This window comes from Bos grunniens, chromosome 28 (assembly GCF_055505025.1).
Source record: "Bos grunniens cultivar Pamir isolate PY7600 chromosome 28, Bosgru_T2T1.0, whole genome shotgun sequence".
NCBI lineage: Eukaryota > Metazoa > Chordata > Mammalia > Artiodactyla > Bovidae > Bos > Bos grunniens.
The window spans coordinates 19,880,959-19,899,245 of NC_141192.1; the positions used below are offsets into that span (position 1 = coordinate 19,880,959).

Genomic DNA, 18,287 nt, shown 5'->3' on the forward strand with positions numbered 1-18,287 from the left:
TTGGGGTCTGTGGCAGAGAGAGCAATCATTTCTCCAACCCCTGAAAGCAAGCCTTTGCTGAGGACCTTTCACTTCTCCAGCCTCTGCTGCAGGGATTCTGAGACCTGCATCCTAACTCTGGGCTCCCTGCTGCTGGTCGGTGGACCATGCTTTGAGAAGCAAGCGCCTTCGAGCCTGGTGTTTCCCATTCTGTGTTCTAGACAAGGCACAGCTGGTGGGCACGTGGACTTTGAACCTGGCTCTCAAAAATGAACTCTGCCTCCTGTTCCTCCTGGAAGCTACCTTTCTCTGTTTCGAACGATGGAAGCTGGGATTCTCACTCTGTCGCCTGGTCAAAGTGCTTGGCTGCCGCTGGCAGTCCTTGGTTATGTCCTCTGGGATGGCCAAGCTGGATGTGACCAAGTGGGGGCGCAGCTGGTTCCCAGGGAGAAGGCTGGATGAACTGACCTAGCATCCCTGCCGCCCGCCCAGAAGAGAACATCTTACCTGCCGCTGGGGAAGGGCGGGAATGCCACCGACTTCAGCTTCTTGTCCTCTGCTGCCGAGAGGCAATTTTTGATGGTCTCTTCAAGCTGTTCTTCACATTTGTCAGAGCCCCACTGAGGGATGTGACAGTGGATGACAAATTTGGCTGCAAGTCCGCTCGACTGGCTGACGGCAGCTGGGACATGAGAGAGAAATGCTGCAGGTTATTTCTTATGTCTTCCCCTTAAGCCGGGGGTTAGGCTGAATCTCCTGTGTCCTCCTTAGGAGAGGAAGAGTCGTGTCAGAATTGCTTTTGACAGTTGGCACAAGTTTCGGGTAAACAGTGAAAACAGATGTGACAGCATGCCACAGATGTTCACATGGTCTGCCTTCTGGCCTCCTAATCAAAGGTATGGGGCTTCCCAGGTAGTTATGTGTGCAGTGGTAGAGAATCTGCCTGCCAATGCAGGAGACGTGGGTTCGATCCCTAAGTTGGGAAGATCCCCTGGAGGAGGGCACGGCAACCCACTCCAGTATTCTTGCCTGGAGAATCCCATGGACAGAGGAGCCTGGCGGGCTGCAGTCCATAGAGTCATAAGGAGTTGGACATGACTGAAATAACTTAGCACAAACAGAAGCTGGAACAGGCAAGAAACAGCTGCTTTAAGAAGGAACCAGCCCTGCCAGCACCTTGATTTTAGTTTCTTAAGACTCATTGCGGCCTTCTGATGTCCAGAGCGCTAAGACAATGCGTTTGTGTTGTTTGAGTCTACCAAGTTTGCGCTAATTTGTGCGGGTCTGTAATAGTTTCTAGTGATAGGAAACTAATACAATGGCTTTTTAAAAATTGACAAGCCCTCTCTTCCCTCCCCATCTGAGATCCTGACTTGGTAGGTCTGATGCAGGCCTTGTGCTTGGTGATTTGAGGACCCTCCATAAATTGAGAACCACTCTATGTTGTACACCTCCTTGGACAGGGACTGTCTTTTGATCGTCCTTGTATACCTAAAGAGCCTGCAGCAAGCAGGTGTTCATAACAGGTTGTGAAGTTAGATTACGTCTGCTTGGTCTCATAATTTCAGTTCATACTCCCTATTTTTAACTCCCCCAAACCTCTGCTGTCATTGCCAGAGCTGATAGTGAGGAGTTCTAGGTAAGTCCCTGTGGCCATTGATCTCCAAAGGAGCGGTTGGGTCTGATCCACTGGCCAGTCTCTGGCCCCTTGGAGGTGTTGGTAGCTGCAGCCACCTGCTGCTTGCCTCTAAGCCACCCACCTTGTGGAGCTGGGGCTCTGTGCCACTCAAGGAACGAAATTTAGCAAAGGTCCCCCACCCTCCTGCAGTGGCCAGGCTCTGGGAGACGGGGGACTTCGAGCAGGTCACGCTGGTACAGCAGCGTTTCTAACAAATATATGTCTGCCATATTCCAGAGCAGCATGTGGGGTTGGTTTAAAACACTTATTTGGAATGTATGATGCCCACCCAGTACACGAGCTGTGTTTCCTGGTGATGTCCATCCACAGTGCTGAAGAGGCTATACCTGCACAGACCAGGGAGGGTGGTGACACATGCAAGGGGCGTCCCCCGCCTGTTGGCTACAGCTGTGAACGCCCTGCCTTCCCAGTGCCCAGGCTGGTGCCAAGTGTCTGATTAGTGAATGAGTGAGTTAGGGAATCAGTTGATGTAAATACTGAGGCAGCAGCGGGCATGACTGGTTGACTCTCCGACCACGTACATTTGTACACCAGAAGCAGAATGTTCCCACTGGCCTTATGGTTCAAGGGAACCCAGTATCGTGGGGACTGGCACTGCCTGCTTGGGGCAACTTCCCTGAGGGCCTCACTGTTCTTATACGCTGGGGAGATTTCAGCTCCTTACAAACCAGGTTGATTTATTTTATATATGTTTAAAATATGATCATGTTACCAGCTGAATGATACTCTTTTTAACATTAAAAGTAATTTTAAATAAGAGAAATGTACCCCTAATGGGAGTGTTAAGTGAAACAAGAAATGTGTTAAGTTAATCAAGAAAAAATGGCATGCCTTCTCATCCCCTTTGAAACTCTCTATTTACACTAGTTTTTGTTGTTGTTTCTTTCTTTCATGTTTTTGGTCCATGCTACATGGCATGTGGGATCTTAGTTCCTCGACAGGGATTGAACCCAGGCTCCCTGCAGTGGGGACCGTCAGGGAAGTCACTACTCTAGATTTTGAAGGAAGTCCATGGTAGCAGGTCAGCCTAAAACAAAGCATTTCCATGGCATCTGGAAATGGAAACCCCTGCTTGTAGTTGTAACGATTTAGTGTTCTCTAGAGGTGCCAAGGTGAAGGTCAAGTGATCTTGGGTCTTGGAACCCTGATATTTGGTAGAAACATCTACTAATTCTCTTTATGTGATGTGATGTCCTCTGGTGAGTCACCTTCACTTGGTGGGGACCATGCTCTCAGATGGCAGAGTGGCTGCAAGGAGCCTCTGGAACCTTCCTTCAGGGGAGCCCAACACCTTTTCAGAGTCACCATCATCAAGTGGACGGCAGGGTGGCCCTAGTCCTGCTGGGAGGCTGTGGCTGCAGCTGATCCTTGGTCTCCATGGCCCTGTGCTTTCTCTCCTGCCTCAGTTCCCTGCAGCAGCCCCTCCTTCTCCTGTCCACCCAGGCCTATTGTTCTCTCTGCTGCCACTTGGCCCTGGCTCCTACAAACCATTTTTGTCCTCAGTTTTCATCAGCTGCTTACCAGTGGTCTTGCTGGAACCCCAGGTCCAACAGGTGCCCATCAGTCATCGCTCATGCCCAAAGCCAGTTCCCCTTTCTCTGTCTCTGGCACCACCTGTCAGTCTCCTCTGACCTGCCTCACTCCAGGCCCGTCTGCTTCACTTTCACCACCATGTCCCACCCCTCTCCCATCCAGCTTCCCGCCTGGAATCTGGACGCACTTAGAATCGCTGTGGGCTTGGACCGAGATGAGTTCTTCCACAGGGAAGTTGTATTTGCTTCTATGTCATCTGAGGACTCTACCATACCCAGGTCACGTCCCACTAGCCTTCCCAATTGAGGTTTTGGGGTCACAGTGGAAATCCACAGGAGTACCAGCGTGTGGTTCAAGTTCCCTAGTGAGGCTTTTCCCCATTGGTCTACCCAATGCCAAGGTCAAGACAGGTACTGGCTGCCCTTTCTGCATGGTGGGTCCATGTTTTGCTTTCTGTTAAACTGAAGGTGTCCAGGCTTTGTGTGGGGTCTCTTACTGGACACTCCATGTTGGAAATGTATTCTTTCTTACAATAAGGACATATCTTTCAAATGATGGTGTTTTGAAACTGAATGAAATATGGTCTAATTTACACCCTGATGAACTATTTCCCCTTTTCCAGATGCACCCACACAAAACCCTTCTTCCCAGGGAGATAACTGCTGTTTGGCCCCGGGCCATGAATACTTGGACCTAACAGATGTATCTGCTTTCTTAGCTCACGCTTGTTTCCTGCAGCCCTCTCAATCCTTCTGGATTCATTTCTGTTTCTCCCTGTGAGGCTTCTGAGGCTTCTGTAGTCCTTTCAGCAAGAGTCTGTGGACCTCTGACTCTCAAGTTTTGCTATCTGAAACTCCACACCTTTTACCCTCCCTGTTGAATAATAACAAACAACATGTGAACTTCTTAGTGCAGTCTTCCCCCTTGGTGCTTTGAAGACACTTCTGTCTCCAAGCATCTTTTGTTGCTGATAAGTCTGCTGGCAGGAGAACCATCTTTACAAATGCCCTGCCTTTCCGTAGGCTGCTTTGCAGGTTTCTCTTGATTTTTGGAAATGCCACCGTGATAGGCCAGGTTTTGGATTTATTTTGATGTTTTAAATATACTCAGTAATGTTTTCAACCTGAGGATTCAAGGGTTTCATTCTGGAAAATTCTCAGTCAAAATCTTTTTTCTTTTAAATTGAGGTGTAGTTGATTTATCACATACTAGTTTCAGGTGTGCAACATAGTCCTTTAGAATTTTTATAGATTATACTTCATTTAACGTTATCATAAAATACTGGCTATATTAGCTGTATTCCCTGTGCTGTACAATATATCCTTGTAGTTTATTTCACACATAGTAGTTTTAACTCTTCATCTTTTTATTAATTATTATTACTAATTTTCTAAACTTTTTGGCCCGTGATACAAGATCCTAGTTCCCTGACCAGAGACTGAACCTGTGGCCTTGCAGTGGAAGCATGGAGTCTTAACCACTGGACTGCTAGGGAAGTCCCTTCATCTTTTTACATACTGCTTCTCTGCCTCCTATTTCCTACCTCTGGAACTGTTTCGAAGCATGTTGGAGGCTCTCGCTTTATGTAGGGAAGCTGTTTTTCTCTCCTTCCCACCCTATCAGGCAGTTTGCAGGTGCTTCCCCAAGACCCCCCGTTAGGATCCTCTCTATCACGGACGACTCAGGGCTCTGTCTCTGGGTTATACAAGGGATGGGGTAGACGCAGGCACTCAGCTGATGGGTGACGTGGCCCTGGGCTTGGGTGAGGGGCTCTCTGCACCCTTCTGCTTCTCTAGAAAATGGATTTCACCCGAGCCAGAGCCCAAGGAGTCAGTCAGAACCTTGGCTTCCTGTAAGGGCTGGGAGTTTCATCCAGCCCTTTCTCTCAGCAGGGAGCCTGGCTCGCGTCCCTTCCAAGTGTGAGGTGACTCTAGTTCCATCAGGTGACCTCCTGATTTCTCTGCATGTTACCAGAACTGCAGCCCAGCTCCCACGCCCCTCACTGTGGCTGCTTGCAGCTCTCCTATCTCTGTCTACATGGATGCTTATGTTTTATGTCAGCATGCTTCTGTCGTAAAGTTTTTTTTTAATTTTTACTTATTTTCGGCTGTGCTGGGTCTTCATTGCTGTGCGAGGGCTTTCTCTAGCTGTGGTGAGCAAGGGCTACTCTCCATTGTGGTGCACGTGCTTCTCATTGCAGTGGCTTCTCTTGCTGCAGTGCCTAGGCTCAGCAGTTGTAGCACAAGGGCTTAGTTGCTCCACGGCATGTGGGATCCTCCCGAACCAGGGACTGAACCCATGCCTCTTGCACTGGAGGCAGATTCTTAGCCACTGGCCTACCAGGGAAGTCCAATGTCTTAAAATTTTAAAAAGGAAATTCTATCTATCATCGTATGACGAGTGGTATGTGCAGCTGTAAAGTGAGGACACGTGTTCTTTCTTGATCAGTAGCCCTATAACTTTTCTAGCAATCAGATCTGATCGTGACATTCCCCAGCTTCTGTTTTGAAAAGCACCTCTCTTAGTCTATATAGAGTCAAATCCAGACCATTAGCACAGCCCACGGGACAGGCCCATCTCTGGCTGCTGTTCATCTCCTCCCTGCTGGCTCCTGACCTTGCCTTCTCACACACTGTGTCCCTACTGCCCACAATGTCCTTGCCCCGCGTAGATCTCACATCCTCACATGTACTTCCCCATCTCCCCAAGCAGAGTGTATGGCTCCCTCTCTGTGCCCCACTTATGTGTCTGTCTCTCCTTCTCGACTGTCCAGTGCTGGAGGACAGGAGTGGGATTTCTTTGTCCTTGGCACCCCTGCCCCAGGGCAGCACTTGGTACCAACTAGATGTCCCTGGAGGTAGGTGTGAACACGGATCTGAAGTCAGACCCACTTGTCAAAAAGTTACCTTTGAAAGTAAGTGTTCAAACAAACAAAAACCTGTGCACAGGTGTTCAGAGGAACTCTATTCACAGAAGTCAAAGGTGGAAATGACCCAAGTGATGAATGGATAAACAAATGAAATAGTATTCAGCCCTAAAAAGGAATGAAGCACTGATACAAGTTACAGTATGGATAAGCCTCCAAACATTTTAAGTGAAAGAAGCCAGACACAAAAGATCACATATTATACAATTCAATTTATATAAAATATCCAGAAGAGGCAAATCTATAGAAAGAGAAAGCAGACTGGTGGTTGTCAGGGGCTGGGGGAGGGACGTGACTACTCAATCCATGTGGACTTTGTACAGACGGTGATAAAAAGTTCTGGGAACTAGGCAGTGGTGACAGAGAAGCAGCACTGAGTATACTTAACGCCACCGCACTGTACAGGTTTAAAGGTCACAGTGGTAAACTCTGTCATGCATTTTCCACACACACAGAAAGTTACCCAACCGTTCTAGACCATTTTTGGGTAAGCTGATGATGCAAAATGGGCCGTATCCAGACACTTTATAGTCCCCATGGTGTAAGAAATGATCCATGTGGGCCTGCTCAAGTTATCTGAGAGATGCTAAAACACCTTCCTGATTGGTTGCTGCCTGTTTTGCTCTGTGAACTGAATGTGTGTGAACAATGTCCTGCTGCTAGAGGGGAAGGCGGCTGGGGACGTGACCCAATTCCACACTTACCTTCAGCTACTTCCAAAGGGCCCTGGGACTTGCGAAGCTCCTTTACTGTTTCCAAGAACTCCTTGCCCCCAGCCTTTTCCAAGGCCTTACCTGTGAAGGACAATAGCGGAAAGCCATTGTGGTTGCCCTTTTCAAAGCCATTAATTTACACTGGTTGACAGTTTTACTAGGTCTTAAAAAAGTGCTTAGAAATTAGGAATCAACTTTTGCAATTACATCCCGGTTACCAGGCTTCCCTGGTGGCCCAGCACTTAAGAATCTGCCTGCCAAGGCAGGGGACAAGGGTTCAATCCCTGGTCCGGGAAGATCCCACATGCTGCGTGACAACTAAGCCCATGAGCCACGACTACGGAGCCAGTGCTCTAGAGCTGGTGAGCCGCAACCACTGAAGCCCGTGCGTCTAGAACCTGTGCTCTGTAATGAGAGCCACTCAGTGAGAGCTCCGTGTGCCCCAGCCAGAGTAGCCGCCACTCTCTGCAACTAGAGAAAGCTCTCATGCAGCAACAAAGACCTAGAACAGCCAAACTAACTAACTAACTAAATAAATAAACTTTAAAAAATTAAAAAAATTAAATCCTGGTTGCCATTGATCACTGGTGGCAGGGGTCCCTGTGCTTCTATCCAACAGTACTTAGATTCTAGTAAACTTTTTTTCAAAAGAATTATTTAATATTTTATTTCACTTACTATTGCTTCTAATGTATCATAGGAATTATTTCCCCAAAATGTTAATCACAGCTGGATTGAAAGAATATTTGCGAAATACAGTAATGTTGTTTCCGTAACTGTACCACACTATAAGTCTCCTAGAGAGTCAAAGGGGTTTGCCTTTGTGGAATGTGAAACAAGAGCTCAAGGAGCAGAAGCTATGGAGGCAGGTCTCAGCCCTTTAGTGAGAACAGGGAAGAGACAAAGAAGCTGCTCTGAAGATGCAGAATGCCTCACTCCCAAATTAGAAATTTTAAAAATGGCCCAGGAAGACAACAATAAAAAAGAAGCCTCAGAAATTTGCAAAGAGGGAATTTCTTGGTGGTCCTATGGTTAGGGCTTGGTACTTTCACTGCCGAGGCCTGTGGTGTGGCCAAAAAAAAAAAAGTCTGCAAAGAAAACAAAAGTATTTATAACTTTAAGGTTTAGGGTTAGATAAATAAGGTTTTCTTTTTTTCAACTTATGTATTTATTTCTTAACTTGATATTTCATTTAGAAGAAGTCTCCACTGTAGAGGAAAAGGATACTGGAGATATAAAAGACTGATCCCTCTTGAAAGCAAAAAGGAAGCATAAGAAAAAACAGGAGAGGCATAAAATGGGAGAAGAAGTTATACCATTATGAGTACTATCAAAGTAAGTCAGTGGTACAAGTTATATTGTTGGCAATTGACACAAACTCTTCAAAGGACCTTTTTAGGGGTTGATTTGTTCATAATGCAGTCTCAATGACATGAACTCTTAATGATCTTTTTAAAAAATTAAGGACTCAGAACCTCCACTGGGTTTGGGATCTGACCTTGAGTTTTTGTTCCAATTCTAGTGTTTTTTTCTGTTCTACTACCACCCACCACTTAAAAAATAGAGCTATTTTTATTGTTTTCCTGATATAAAAATGCAAATACTATAGAAATGAAAAAGAAGGTAAAACTTTAAAAGATGCTGCTGCTGCTGCTAAGTCGCTTCAGTCGTGTCCGACTCTGTGCAACCCCATAGACGGCAGCCCACCAGGCTCCCCCGTCCCTGGGATTCTCCAGGCAAGAACACTGGAGTGGGTTGCCATTTCCTTCTCCAATGCGTGAAAGTGAAGTCACTCAGTCGTGTCCGACTCTCAGCGACCCCATGGACTGCAGCCTACCAGGCTCCTCCGTCCATGGGATTTTCCAGGCAAGAACACTGGAGTGGGTTGCCATTTCCTTCTCCAATGCATGAAAGTGAAAAGCGAAAGTGAAGTTGCTCAGTCATGTCCGACTCTTAGCAACCCCATGGACTGCAGCCTACCAGGCTCCTCCGTCCATGGGATTTTCCAGGCAAGAACACTGGAGTGGGGTGCCATGAGCCACTAGGACACACTTAAGGCAGAGCTCCAGATTAAGGCCACTAGGGGCAGACTTTCCAAACGCAGCGAGTTGAGAACAGTTGGTAGAGCCTGGGCTGGGTTTGAGGAGTGGAGGAGTTTTCACCATCTCTATGTGCAAGAGAAACCCTGTGTCTCTGTAATACTAGTTTCTGTCGTTTGTTTTTTGTGTTTCCCCCACCCAGTGCTATCGCATCTCCATTTCAGCAAAGCAAGTGGCCTGTGACGCCAAGGCGGACACACAGGTGAGCCCGGCAGCCTGGGGCCCTGGTGCTGCCATCCAGGGCTGAGCTACTAGTATCCACCCCAACTCACCTACCTCAGGAGCAAGTCCTGTATCCCAGGAACAAAACCCTTTACTCATTTCTGTCTTGTAAAAATGGGTGAGATGGTGACCATCTAGTTGCCATCTTATTATTTCTAGTGTCTGGAAGCTTACCTTCCTAGGTTCCTCCACCTAGCCTGGTACCACTGGTGGGACAGGTGGCAATCCACTGGTGAAATAATTCAGTGTATAGCCTTACAGACAGCTTAACTTGTTGCAGATGTCAATTTCCTTTTTACCAGTGATGTTCTGAATACTGCCGCTTAAAATATATGTATAGGTTTACCCAAAACAAGCACAACAATACTTAGAGTAACACTACTCATTATAGCTCACATTGGAAACAGCCCCAATGCCACCAGGGGTACACTGGATCAACAAACTGTTATATTCCTACAACGGAACACTGCACAGTAAAGAAAACGAACGAACTACAACCATGCTCAACAGCATGCGTGGATTTCACAAAGTTGAGCTAAAGGAGCCAGACACAAAAGGAGACATACTGCATGACTTCTATGAAATCTAAAACAGATGAGACCCCTCTATGCTATTAGAAGACAGGAGAGTGGTAGGGACTTCCCTGGTGGCCCAACGGCTAAGACTCTGTGCTTCCACTGTAGGGGCATGGGTTCAGTCCCTGGTGGGGGACTAAGATCCTGCACGCTGTACAGCGCAGCCGTAAACAAACAAAAAATACAGAGGACATCATAGTGGTTACTCTCGGAGAGAATGGTCCTGGGACGAGGGAAGAAGGGGCCTTGTGGGGTGCTGGCAAGGTTCTGTTTCATGATCACGATGCTGGTCACACAGTTGTATTCATCAAGCTGTGCACTAATGATCTGTTTTTGTATAACACTTCAATAAAAATTTCAAAAATATATGCATATTAAAAAAATTAGTTTTTGATCCCTGGGTCAAACCTGGGTCTCCTGCATTGCAGGCAGATTCTTTACTGTCTGAGGCCCCAGGGAAGTCCCAATACTTTAATGATGTTCAGTTAAACACAAAGGCAGAGTTTGACTGACAGGGTCCGCCAAGCAGAGGCTATCCAGCTGACAGAGACCAGCCTTACGAGAACTTGCCAGAACAGTAGCTATTCTAAGGCACTTCTCCTGAAGTCTCAGAACCTTACCTATATCTTCCTTGAGGTCAATTTCGGCTGTGGTTGGGTGGACGATGCCCTCCACTCTCATGGAGCCAATATGGCTGATGTCACTCTGGGTCAAGGACAGCTGCATTGGGAAGAGAAGATGGAGAGTTGGGTGAGATAAGTCCTATGGAAAACCTTCGCATCTGTGCATTCTTTCACTGACTGCCAACAGAAACGGCTCTATGTGGAAAAACCATCTCAAGTTTCCATGTGTGTGGTTTTCAGTAGGCTCTTTTGAGCTCAGTGGATTTGATATTCACCCTGAGGTTAGCAGCATGCAACAAATCTGCCTCCTCTTCCAGGAACAGGAATGGGATCTCCCTTCCTTTTCTTCTCCCTAAAGATTATGCCCTCATTTCTCATCTGGGGGGTCTTGGTGTTTGACGTGGTAGTTTCTGAGTAGCTCCTGCAAGAAGCTACTCACGTCTCAGCATTCTTTTCAGAGCAGCACAGACTTCTGGTGACAGGGACGCAAAGCCAACCACTTCTGCGGGAGAGAAGGGATGGGCTCCGGGATTCTGACCTGCCTGCATATGGCCACCTTGTCTTTTGGGGACCCTGGAGCCACACTTGTGAAATGCTGCCCTAGGGGCGTGAACTGAGTGGAATGGAAACCATTCTCCATCATCTCCCCACCTGAGCAAGAACTTCTTGCTCCCCTATTTAAGTGAGAGAAAGCGAATCATCTCGTAACCAGACAGCCCCTAGAGCGGATGTAACTTCCACCTCTTTGCTCCGCTGCTTTCATCAGTGATAAATTAGGAACCCGCCACTTTGATGTGCTTCTCAAAACATGCTCTTGCCAATGGCTTCAGAAGAGGTTCAACCACTGTCAGGCTGCAAACATTCGCTACCTGAGATATGATTAACTGACTCTTTCCACACATGTCTTATTGCAGCCCCAGTTGACTTAGTAGATAAATTGTCTCTTATGCGTGTGGGAATGAATTATCTGCATGTTTGGCGGGGGCTGCTGTTGTACTGCTGAAAACTGTTCAAATGTATAACCCAGTTTGTTTTCTTTCTACAGCCTAGAAAGGCAAGCAGACTGAATTATTGGCAAATAATTCACTTCTAACACCAGGGATATTCTGGGAACATATCTTTCTATTTTCTTTCTATGATAAATTACATCACACCATGTAAAGCAGGCCTCCCAAAGGCTGGTTGAGAAAGTTAGCTATGGATTTTTTTGGTGAGCACCAGAATAACTGGGACATGGGAAGCAGAAAGATACTGAGCAGAAAGATCCACTGGCTGACCAATGTCAGCATAAACAATTCTCAGCACTAAAGAGCTTGTTTATCCTCACAATGCAGACATTGCCATAGCTTTTTAGTTTAGAAATGAATACAAGACCAGAGTGAAAGTTGTATCAGGGAAGGAATGGATGAAGGCGGCATCATTGCTTGTAAACAGGTTATAAAAATGCAGTAGTGCTTTATGACAGCACATTACAACCTTCTTTATTACCTTCTGCCCTAGAACAAGGCTCTTAGAAGACAGGATAGTGAATCCATCCCCTGGCCCATCTTCAGAGGTGGAATTTGAAGTCCCTTCTTTATCGCTGTCCTTTGGTTTGGACTGTTGGTAGAAACCAGAAGGACAGATGAGAAATCATCCAGAAAAAGCCCAAAGTGGCTTTTAAGTCTTTCCCTGGTAACCACCCCGTTGGATATAAAAGCAAGTGGTCAGGTGTTAGGTTCTACTGTTTTTGATGGAAGGAAGCAAGGGATACCAATATGGGGAAAAAAGGATACTACAAAAAATAAAGTGTATTTAAGGGATTCTTCGGAGAAGGCAATGGCACCCCACTCCAGTACTCTTGCCTGGAAAATCCCATGGACGGAGGAGCCTGGTAGGCTGCAGTCCATGGGGTCGCTAAGAGATCGGACACAACTGAGCGACTTCACTTTCACTTTTCACTTTCATGCACTGGAGAAGGAAATGGCAACCCACTCCAGTGTTCTTGCCTGGAGAATCCTAGGGATGGCGGAGCCTGGTGGGCTGCCATCTATGGGGTCGCACAGAGTCGGACATGACTGAAGCGACTTAGCAGTAGCAGCAGCAAGGGATTCTTATGTACCCACAGTCCTTACTCAAACCTGGACACAGGTATGTTATTCTTGCTCTTTTCAACACCTGCACGTTATGGAAGCTGGGGTCATTCACAGTACACTGTTCAATCTCCCTTCTCCCCAGGACTCCCTGGGGCACAGCGGCTGAGAAATGAACTCTTTTGTCATCTTTTTAGTCATCACAGAGGTCCAAGGAATGAAAACTTGAAACCCCCAGAGCAGTGCTATCCAACAGAACTTCCTTCCTTCATGGAAATGTTCTACCTTTATGTTGCTCGGTACTGTCAAGCATGTGAAATGTGGCTGGGGCAACCAAGGAACTGAGTTTTATTTCATTTTAATTAATTTAAATTCAAATAGCCACCTGTTGCTAGTAGTTGCTGTACTGGGCAGCATATGAAAAATATGACTCCATAAATGGTATCTCTGAGTTATAGCTACTTAGCATATCAGGTTATCCAAACACCTGAAATGCCAGTGGCTGAACTCGGATGACTCTCTGTGGAAGGCTAGAGATGTGTCAGCATGCCACATGGGGGAGGTGGGAAGTAGAGTTCCAGGCCAGCATCTCTCTGAAGATTTTGGTGGGGGCAGTGGAAGGGGTCCGGAAACGTGAAAACCACCATGTCTGGGGGTTGGAAATCTCTAGTAGACCCTGCATGATTATCTGAGCTGGTCTCAAAGACTCTCTACTTATTTTTTTAAGATTTTTTGGATGTAGCTAATTTTTAAATTCTTTATTGAATTTGTTACAGTATTGCTTCTGCTTTTATGTTTTGGTTTTTTGGCTTCCAGGCATGTGGGATCTTAGCTTCCCAGCCAGGGATGGGTCGAACCCACACCCCCTACAGTGGAAAGTGAAGTCTTAACCACCGGGCTGCCAAGAAGTCCCCCTTTTATTCTTTTTCACAGACATTCCTATCATTTCCTCCCCCGACCCACCCGCGGTACCAAGCTGAGGCAAGTCCCCAGTCCTTTGGAGATGCTGGCCACATCCTCCTCTTTGGATGGTTCAACTTCCCTCCTGTTCTGAGTGTCCGGGGCTCACAGATACCACTAGGCTTACCTTTTTGGATGTGCGTGGTTTGGCAGCCTTCGATTTCTTTCCCCCCTTCTTTCCTGACGTGGCCTTCCTTCCTCTTTTCTCTGGGGGAGGGGAGAGGATAGTCTCTGACTTGCCCTTGGTCCCTCGCTTTTTAGCCAGCAGTTCAGGGTGGATTCTGGGCAGGACGCCTCCGCTGGCGATGGTCACTCCTTTTAGCAGCTGAAGAGAGACGATGCGTGAGCTCAGACAGCAAAGAGCACGTTGGTTCTGGACTTAAAATGATTCTAAGTGTTGGCAAAGAAAGTGTTAAATCTGGTCTCTGCTTTCCAAAGAAACTGCATGATACACGATTTAACCGGTTTTCCCTGTCTCACCGGTAGGGCTTTTCTCTGTAGGTATCAAGGCAATCCACAATTTTGTTTGGAAAACAAAACAAGCAAAGTGAAATGAAAGCGTAGACAGGGTGGAACCAGGGATGTTGCCCAGAGCTCGGAAATTCCAGACATAACAGAGGATAAAGAGCTTCAGACGTAGGAGCACAGCTTGACAAAGTGGGGTTCAAAGGTTAATGCAAGGGCTAGACTCAGTTAACAACCTTCCTCACTCCTTTGATCATGCATTCCATCAGTAAAATATGTTTGACCGTGCACCTCCCAATGGATATCTGTTTACTCTAACTAATCGACATGAACGACCACACTAATACATTTTGCACATTCTATGGCAGTGCTACTCCAAGTGTGGTCTGCAACCAGGGCCCGTCCACAAGCTATTAGTTACCCATCTGTGGCAAAAGCGCTACAGAAATCATGAGGAAGTGTCTAATAAGTTGATAGAGTTATTGTTTATCTATTGGATCTAGTAACAACAAAATTGTAGCTGGTAGTTTGTATATTTTTGTCTTTTAATTTTTCTAGTAATTACTTTTTATTTTATTTTTGGAAATTATCAGTTCATGTTGGATTGGAAATAGGAACTGATTCTTAGCCACAAACAGGTTGAAAAAATAAGACCAGAAAATAAATATAAATGAAAGTTCTTATACTATCCACCCGCTACCTCACACAACTTCGGTGGGGGGATGAAGGTGGGAATTTACTTGATTTTGGAATCAGTTTTAAAGTATAAAGGGTTAGTTTTGATAATAGAAAGAAGGACACTTCTGCCCTCGTCAGAATAAATCATCAACAAAGTTTGGGTGAAGAACCTGTAAAGAGAAGAACACGTGTGTACCACACCTCCCCTAGCAACACACAGAGCTTGCTTTTAAAGAGGAAGCGAAGCTCTGGCAAGATTCAAAATATATAATGGAGTCTATTCCAGAGACAATTTTATTTTGAATCTCAATCCTATACTATCTGAATGTTTCAGTGTAGATGTGACTGGGCACTATAGCAGGAAGGATTTCTAACCAGCTGGGTCCACAAGCAGTAGTGTTTGGCAAATCCATTTGGTGGCTGGTGTCAATGCTTCAGACGTACCTGGTTGAGCTCCTCGTCATTGGCAACAGCCAGCAGGATGTGTCTCGGGGCTATCCGGGCCTTCTTGTTGTCCCTTGCTGCATTCCCAGCCAATTCTAGAATTTCCGCTGAAATTTCAAGGGAGTGTTAATAGGCAATCATGGAATGGGGTCTGAGCTTTCCAAAGCTTTTCTTTGGAAATGGTCTTTGAGTTTGATCACTTTTACTCATTTGCGATTTTTATGTCTGGGACTGGAAAGAAATCCAGAAAACTGAAAAGTACTCAGGTCACAGACATGTAAGATGTTTTAGAAAGGCCTGATATATGATCCTGTGGCGAAGTCTTCTAGCTGTCCCTGGACATTAATTCTCCCCCATCTTAGCGGTAGACCTCTGATTTTTTGCTGAGCCCATAATCACAGGAATGAAGACAGTATTCCAACCTCCCTTGTTGATAAATGTGGTCATGTGACAAAGATCTGGCCAATGAGAGGCAAGCAGTCGTGTTGCATGGTACTTCTGGGAAGTATGCATCAACGAAAGGACAGTGCTCTTCTTCCCTCTTTACTGGCAGACTGAGGACACGATGGCTGGAATTTGAGCAGCCACCTTTGTCCAAGAGTAAGAAGTGTGGATTACAGAGCAACAAGATAGAAAGAACCAGAATCTCTTATGACTGTGGAGCCTCCTTGTCTTCTATATACTTCTTTTGTATGAGAGAAAAAGAAACTCTCTTGTTTAAGCCACGTTCAGCAGAAGTTAACCCTTATTAAAACATAACCCTAATATAAAACCCGAGTTTCTTTCACTGTGCAGCCATTTCCGAGGAGAGCTGAGACCCCTTTCAGAATCTCCTTCCTCTTCACTTGATGCCCTTGGTCTCTTACGTCCTAAAGGAAAGTGGATAGAAAGAACTGATTCATACTCAGGGGGTGAGGAACTACTTAACCTAAAAGATGAACTCCTAAGGGGAATACCTTCAAGACCTAGGAAGGGAGGTTTGTTGGGCCCAGGGGTTTTTCACATATCCCTCAGGACGTAATCATGGCTCTGACTTTAGCAAACATATCATTTGATAAATGTGAAAAAGTTTAAAGAAAAGAATATTCCTAAAAGTACTTCACATACTATCAAAATTTTGGAGTCAATAAATTTTTTTTTTAATCCATAGAATTGGTTTATACTCTTGAATGCTTTCTCCTTCCACCTTTGTTTTATTATTATTTTTTTTCTTTCTCAATTTTAGAAGAATGTTTTGCTAAATCAAATCTGTCTGCCTTCAAAAGTATGAATGAGCCTGTAAAAAAAATTCCTTCCCTAGAAAGAATTCCTTCCCTAGAGAAAGAGGCAAAGTGCCAATGTGTCATATGTGGGGGTGGGGGGAATTGTATGTGCATGAATGTGTTGTATGTATGTATGTGTGCAGGTGTGTGTGTACGTGTGTGTGTTGAGGGGATTTGCTGGTACAATGGCATATATACTAAGCCCTAAAATTAACAGACAATTTTGCATGACTCTATACAATCAACCTAATTTCAAATAAATCAACACATGCAATTGCCATCATTCATAAAATCTATGGCAATAAAATAAAAACTTGGCATAAATACGCCATATTAACGAAGCAAATGTGATTAACAAAAAATTAGAATAAAATAAGCATTAGAGTTAAATATTTATATGGCATTTCCATAATGAAAAGCGCTAAATCACTGCAAATTCATTCTCACAATATCTTTTCCAGGTTATTAAGCAAGGAATATGGTGTTTACCAACAGTTCATTTACACAGTCACGGCGTTTTCTGAATCAAAGATTGAGGCACCGTGGTTGAAAAATATGAGCAGGCTTGTTGGGAAAGGAACACAAGAGCATTTGAAATGAATGCCATATTAGATATCTAATCTGGTTTGCTGCCTTCAGATTGTTGCCCAACTTATCTTTCTTTTAAAAAGGGTACCCAACGGGGCTTCCCTGGTGGCTCAGTGGTAAAGAATCTTTCTGCCAACGCAGGAGACTCTAGTTCGAACCTGGTCAGGGAAGATTCCACGTGCCGCGGAGCAACAAAGCCCGTGCACCACAACTCTTAGGCCTGGGCTCTAGAGCCCGAGAACCACAACTACTGAGCTCGTGTGCTACCACCACTGAAGCTCGAGTGCCCTAGAGCCTGCGCTCCAAAACAAGAGAAGCCACAATGAGAAGCCCGCGCACTGCAAAGAAGAGTAGTTCCTGCTCGCCACAACTCGAGAAAAGCCCACTCGGAAGACTCAGCACAGCCAAAAAAATCAATCAATCAATCAAATTATACAAAAGGAAACCCATGAGGTGTCATCGTAAAGTCTTCACAATAGGCTTGTGTTATGACTCTAGGTTGAAATGTATAGTACCCCACTGAGTGCAATTAAAAGGACTTTCCTATACCTGCTGACCCTAGGGGCCCCGAACCTGGGAGGAAGGAGCACTCCACTCACCCCTTTGTCCAGATGGGTGGAAATGTGCCTCCGAGTTTTAAGCTTCTGAACAGGTGAATTTCCTTTAGCATCATGGACTGTAACTGTCCTGCCTCTGTCACCAGCATTTAGAGGAAGCAGTTAAGGATCCTCTCCAGGCTTCATCAAATTAACCCTCAGTATGAGAGGCCGGGCTAATGGGAAGCTTGCAGCCTTCAGGAAGCCCCTGAAGGCCAGGTGATTTTCAGCTTGACAGACAGATGCAAAGACTGGATTCTCAAAGGGAAAATCTGCCCTCATCACACACGGCCCCAGGAAGAGGCTAAAGGCAGCAATTTGTTAGAAGGCACAGTGCAGGCCCACAGGTGAGGCTGGCCCGTGTACAGCTGGGCTCTTGGACTAACTCTTCCAAAATAATTTATAGGAAGGAAAAGCTTGATTGTGTGCTCGAGTGCAAAAGCAGAGGTAGAATTTTTTCTCTTTAAAGAGAAAAAAAAAGAATACACAGCAGAAAATCTAGACCTAGAAGTTCTTTTCTCTGTTGGATGTTTAGCCTAAATGTTCCTTGGGCCAGATTTCACCATTTAAATGTTTGAAATAATGTTAATCATTATTAATATCTTCAAATGTTGTTATGACAAATATATTCATGTCAACTATAAAAGTTTGCTACACTCCAGAGTGATTTTATTGATCTTGGGAACACAAGTATCCTTGTGTGAACGGGCAATCAATAGAAAAACTGAATTTATATGGCACACAATGTTTCACTGCAAATTTTGTAGGAAGATCATAATTTGTTAAGTGGTGGAGACTTCCATGGAAGTCTGGAAATTACTACAGCAAATCTCTCACTTCTCGCAAGTCACAC

General features: G+C 45.5%; 1 protein-coding gene across 2 annotated transcripts in view; it reads right to left on the reverse strand.

Annotated features, from left to right (window-relative positions):
- MACROH2A2 (macroH2A.2 histone) overlaps positions 1 to 18,287 on the reverse strand; it is a 52,913-nt gene that overhangs the window by 1,861 nt on the left and 32,765 nt on the right. The window contains exons 3-8 of one of the 2 annotated variants that reach the window (XM_086381581.1): positions 14,989 to 15,095; positions 13,529 to 13,726; positions 11,858 to 11,968; positions 10,362 to 10,466; positions 6,842 to 6,926; positions 487 to 661 (exon numbers count right to left, since the gene is read on the reverse strand). In XM_086381581.1, the coding sequence (XP_086237707.1) occupies positions 487 to 661; positions 6,842 to 6,926; positions 10,362 to 10,466; positions 11,858 to 11,968; positions 13,529 to 13,726; positions 14,989 to 15,095 (781 nt within the window). The remainder of the gene's footprint in view (positions 1 to 486; positions 662 to 6,841; positions 6,927 to 10,361; positions 10,467 to 11,857; positions 11,969 to 13,528; positions 13,727 to 14,988; positions 15,096 to 18,287) is intronic. The other variant, XM_086381582.1, reaches the window with a different exon arrangement.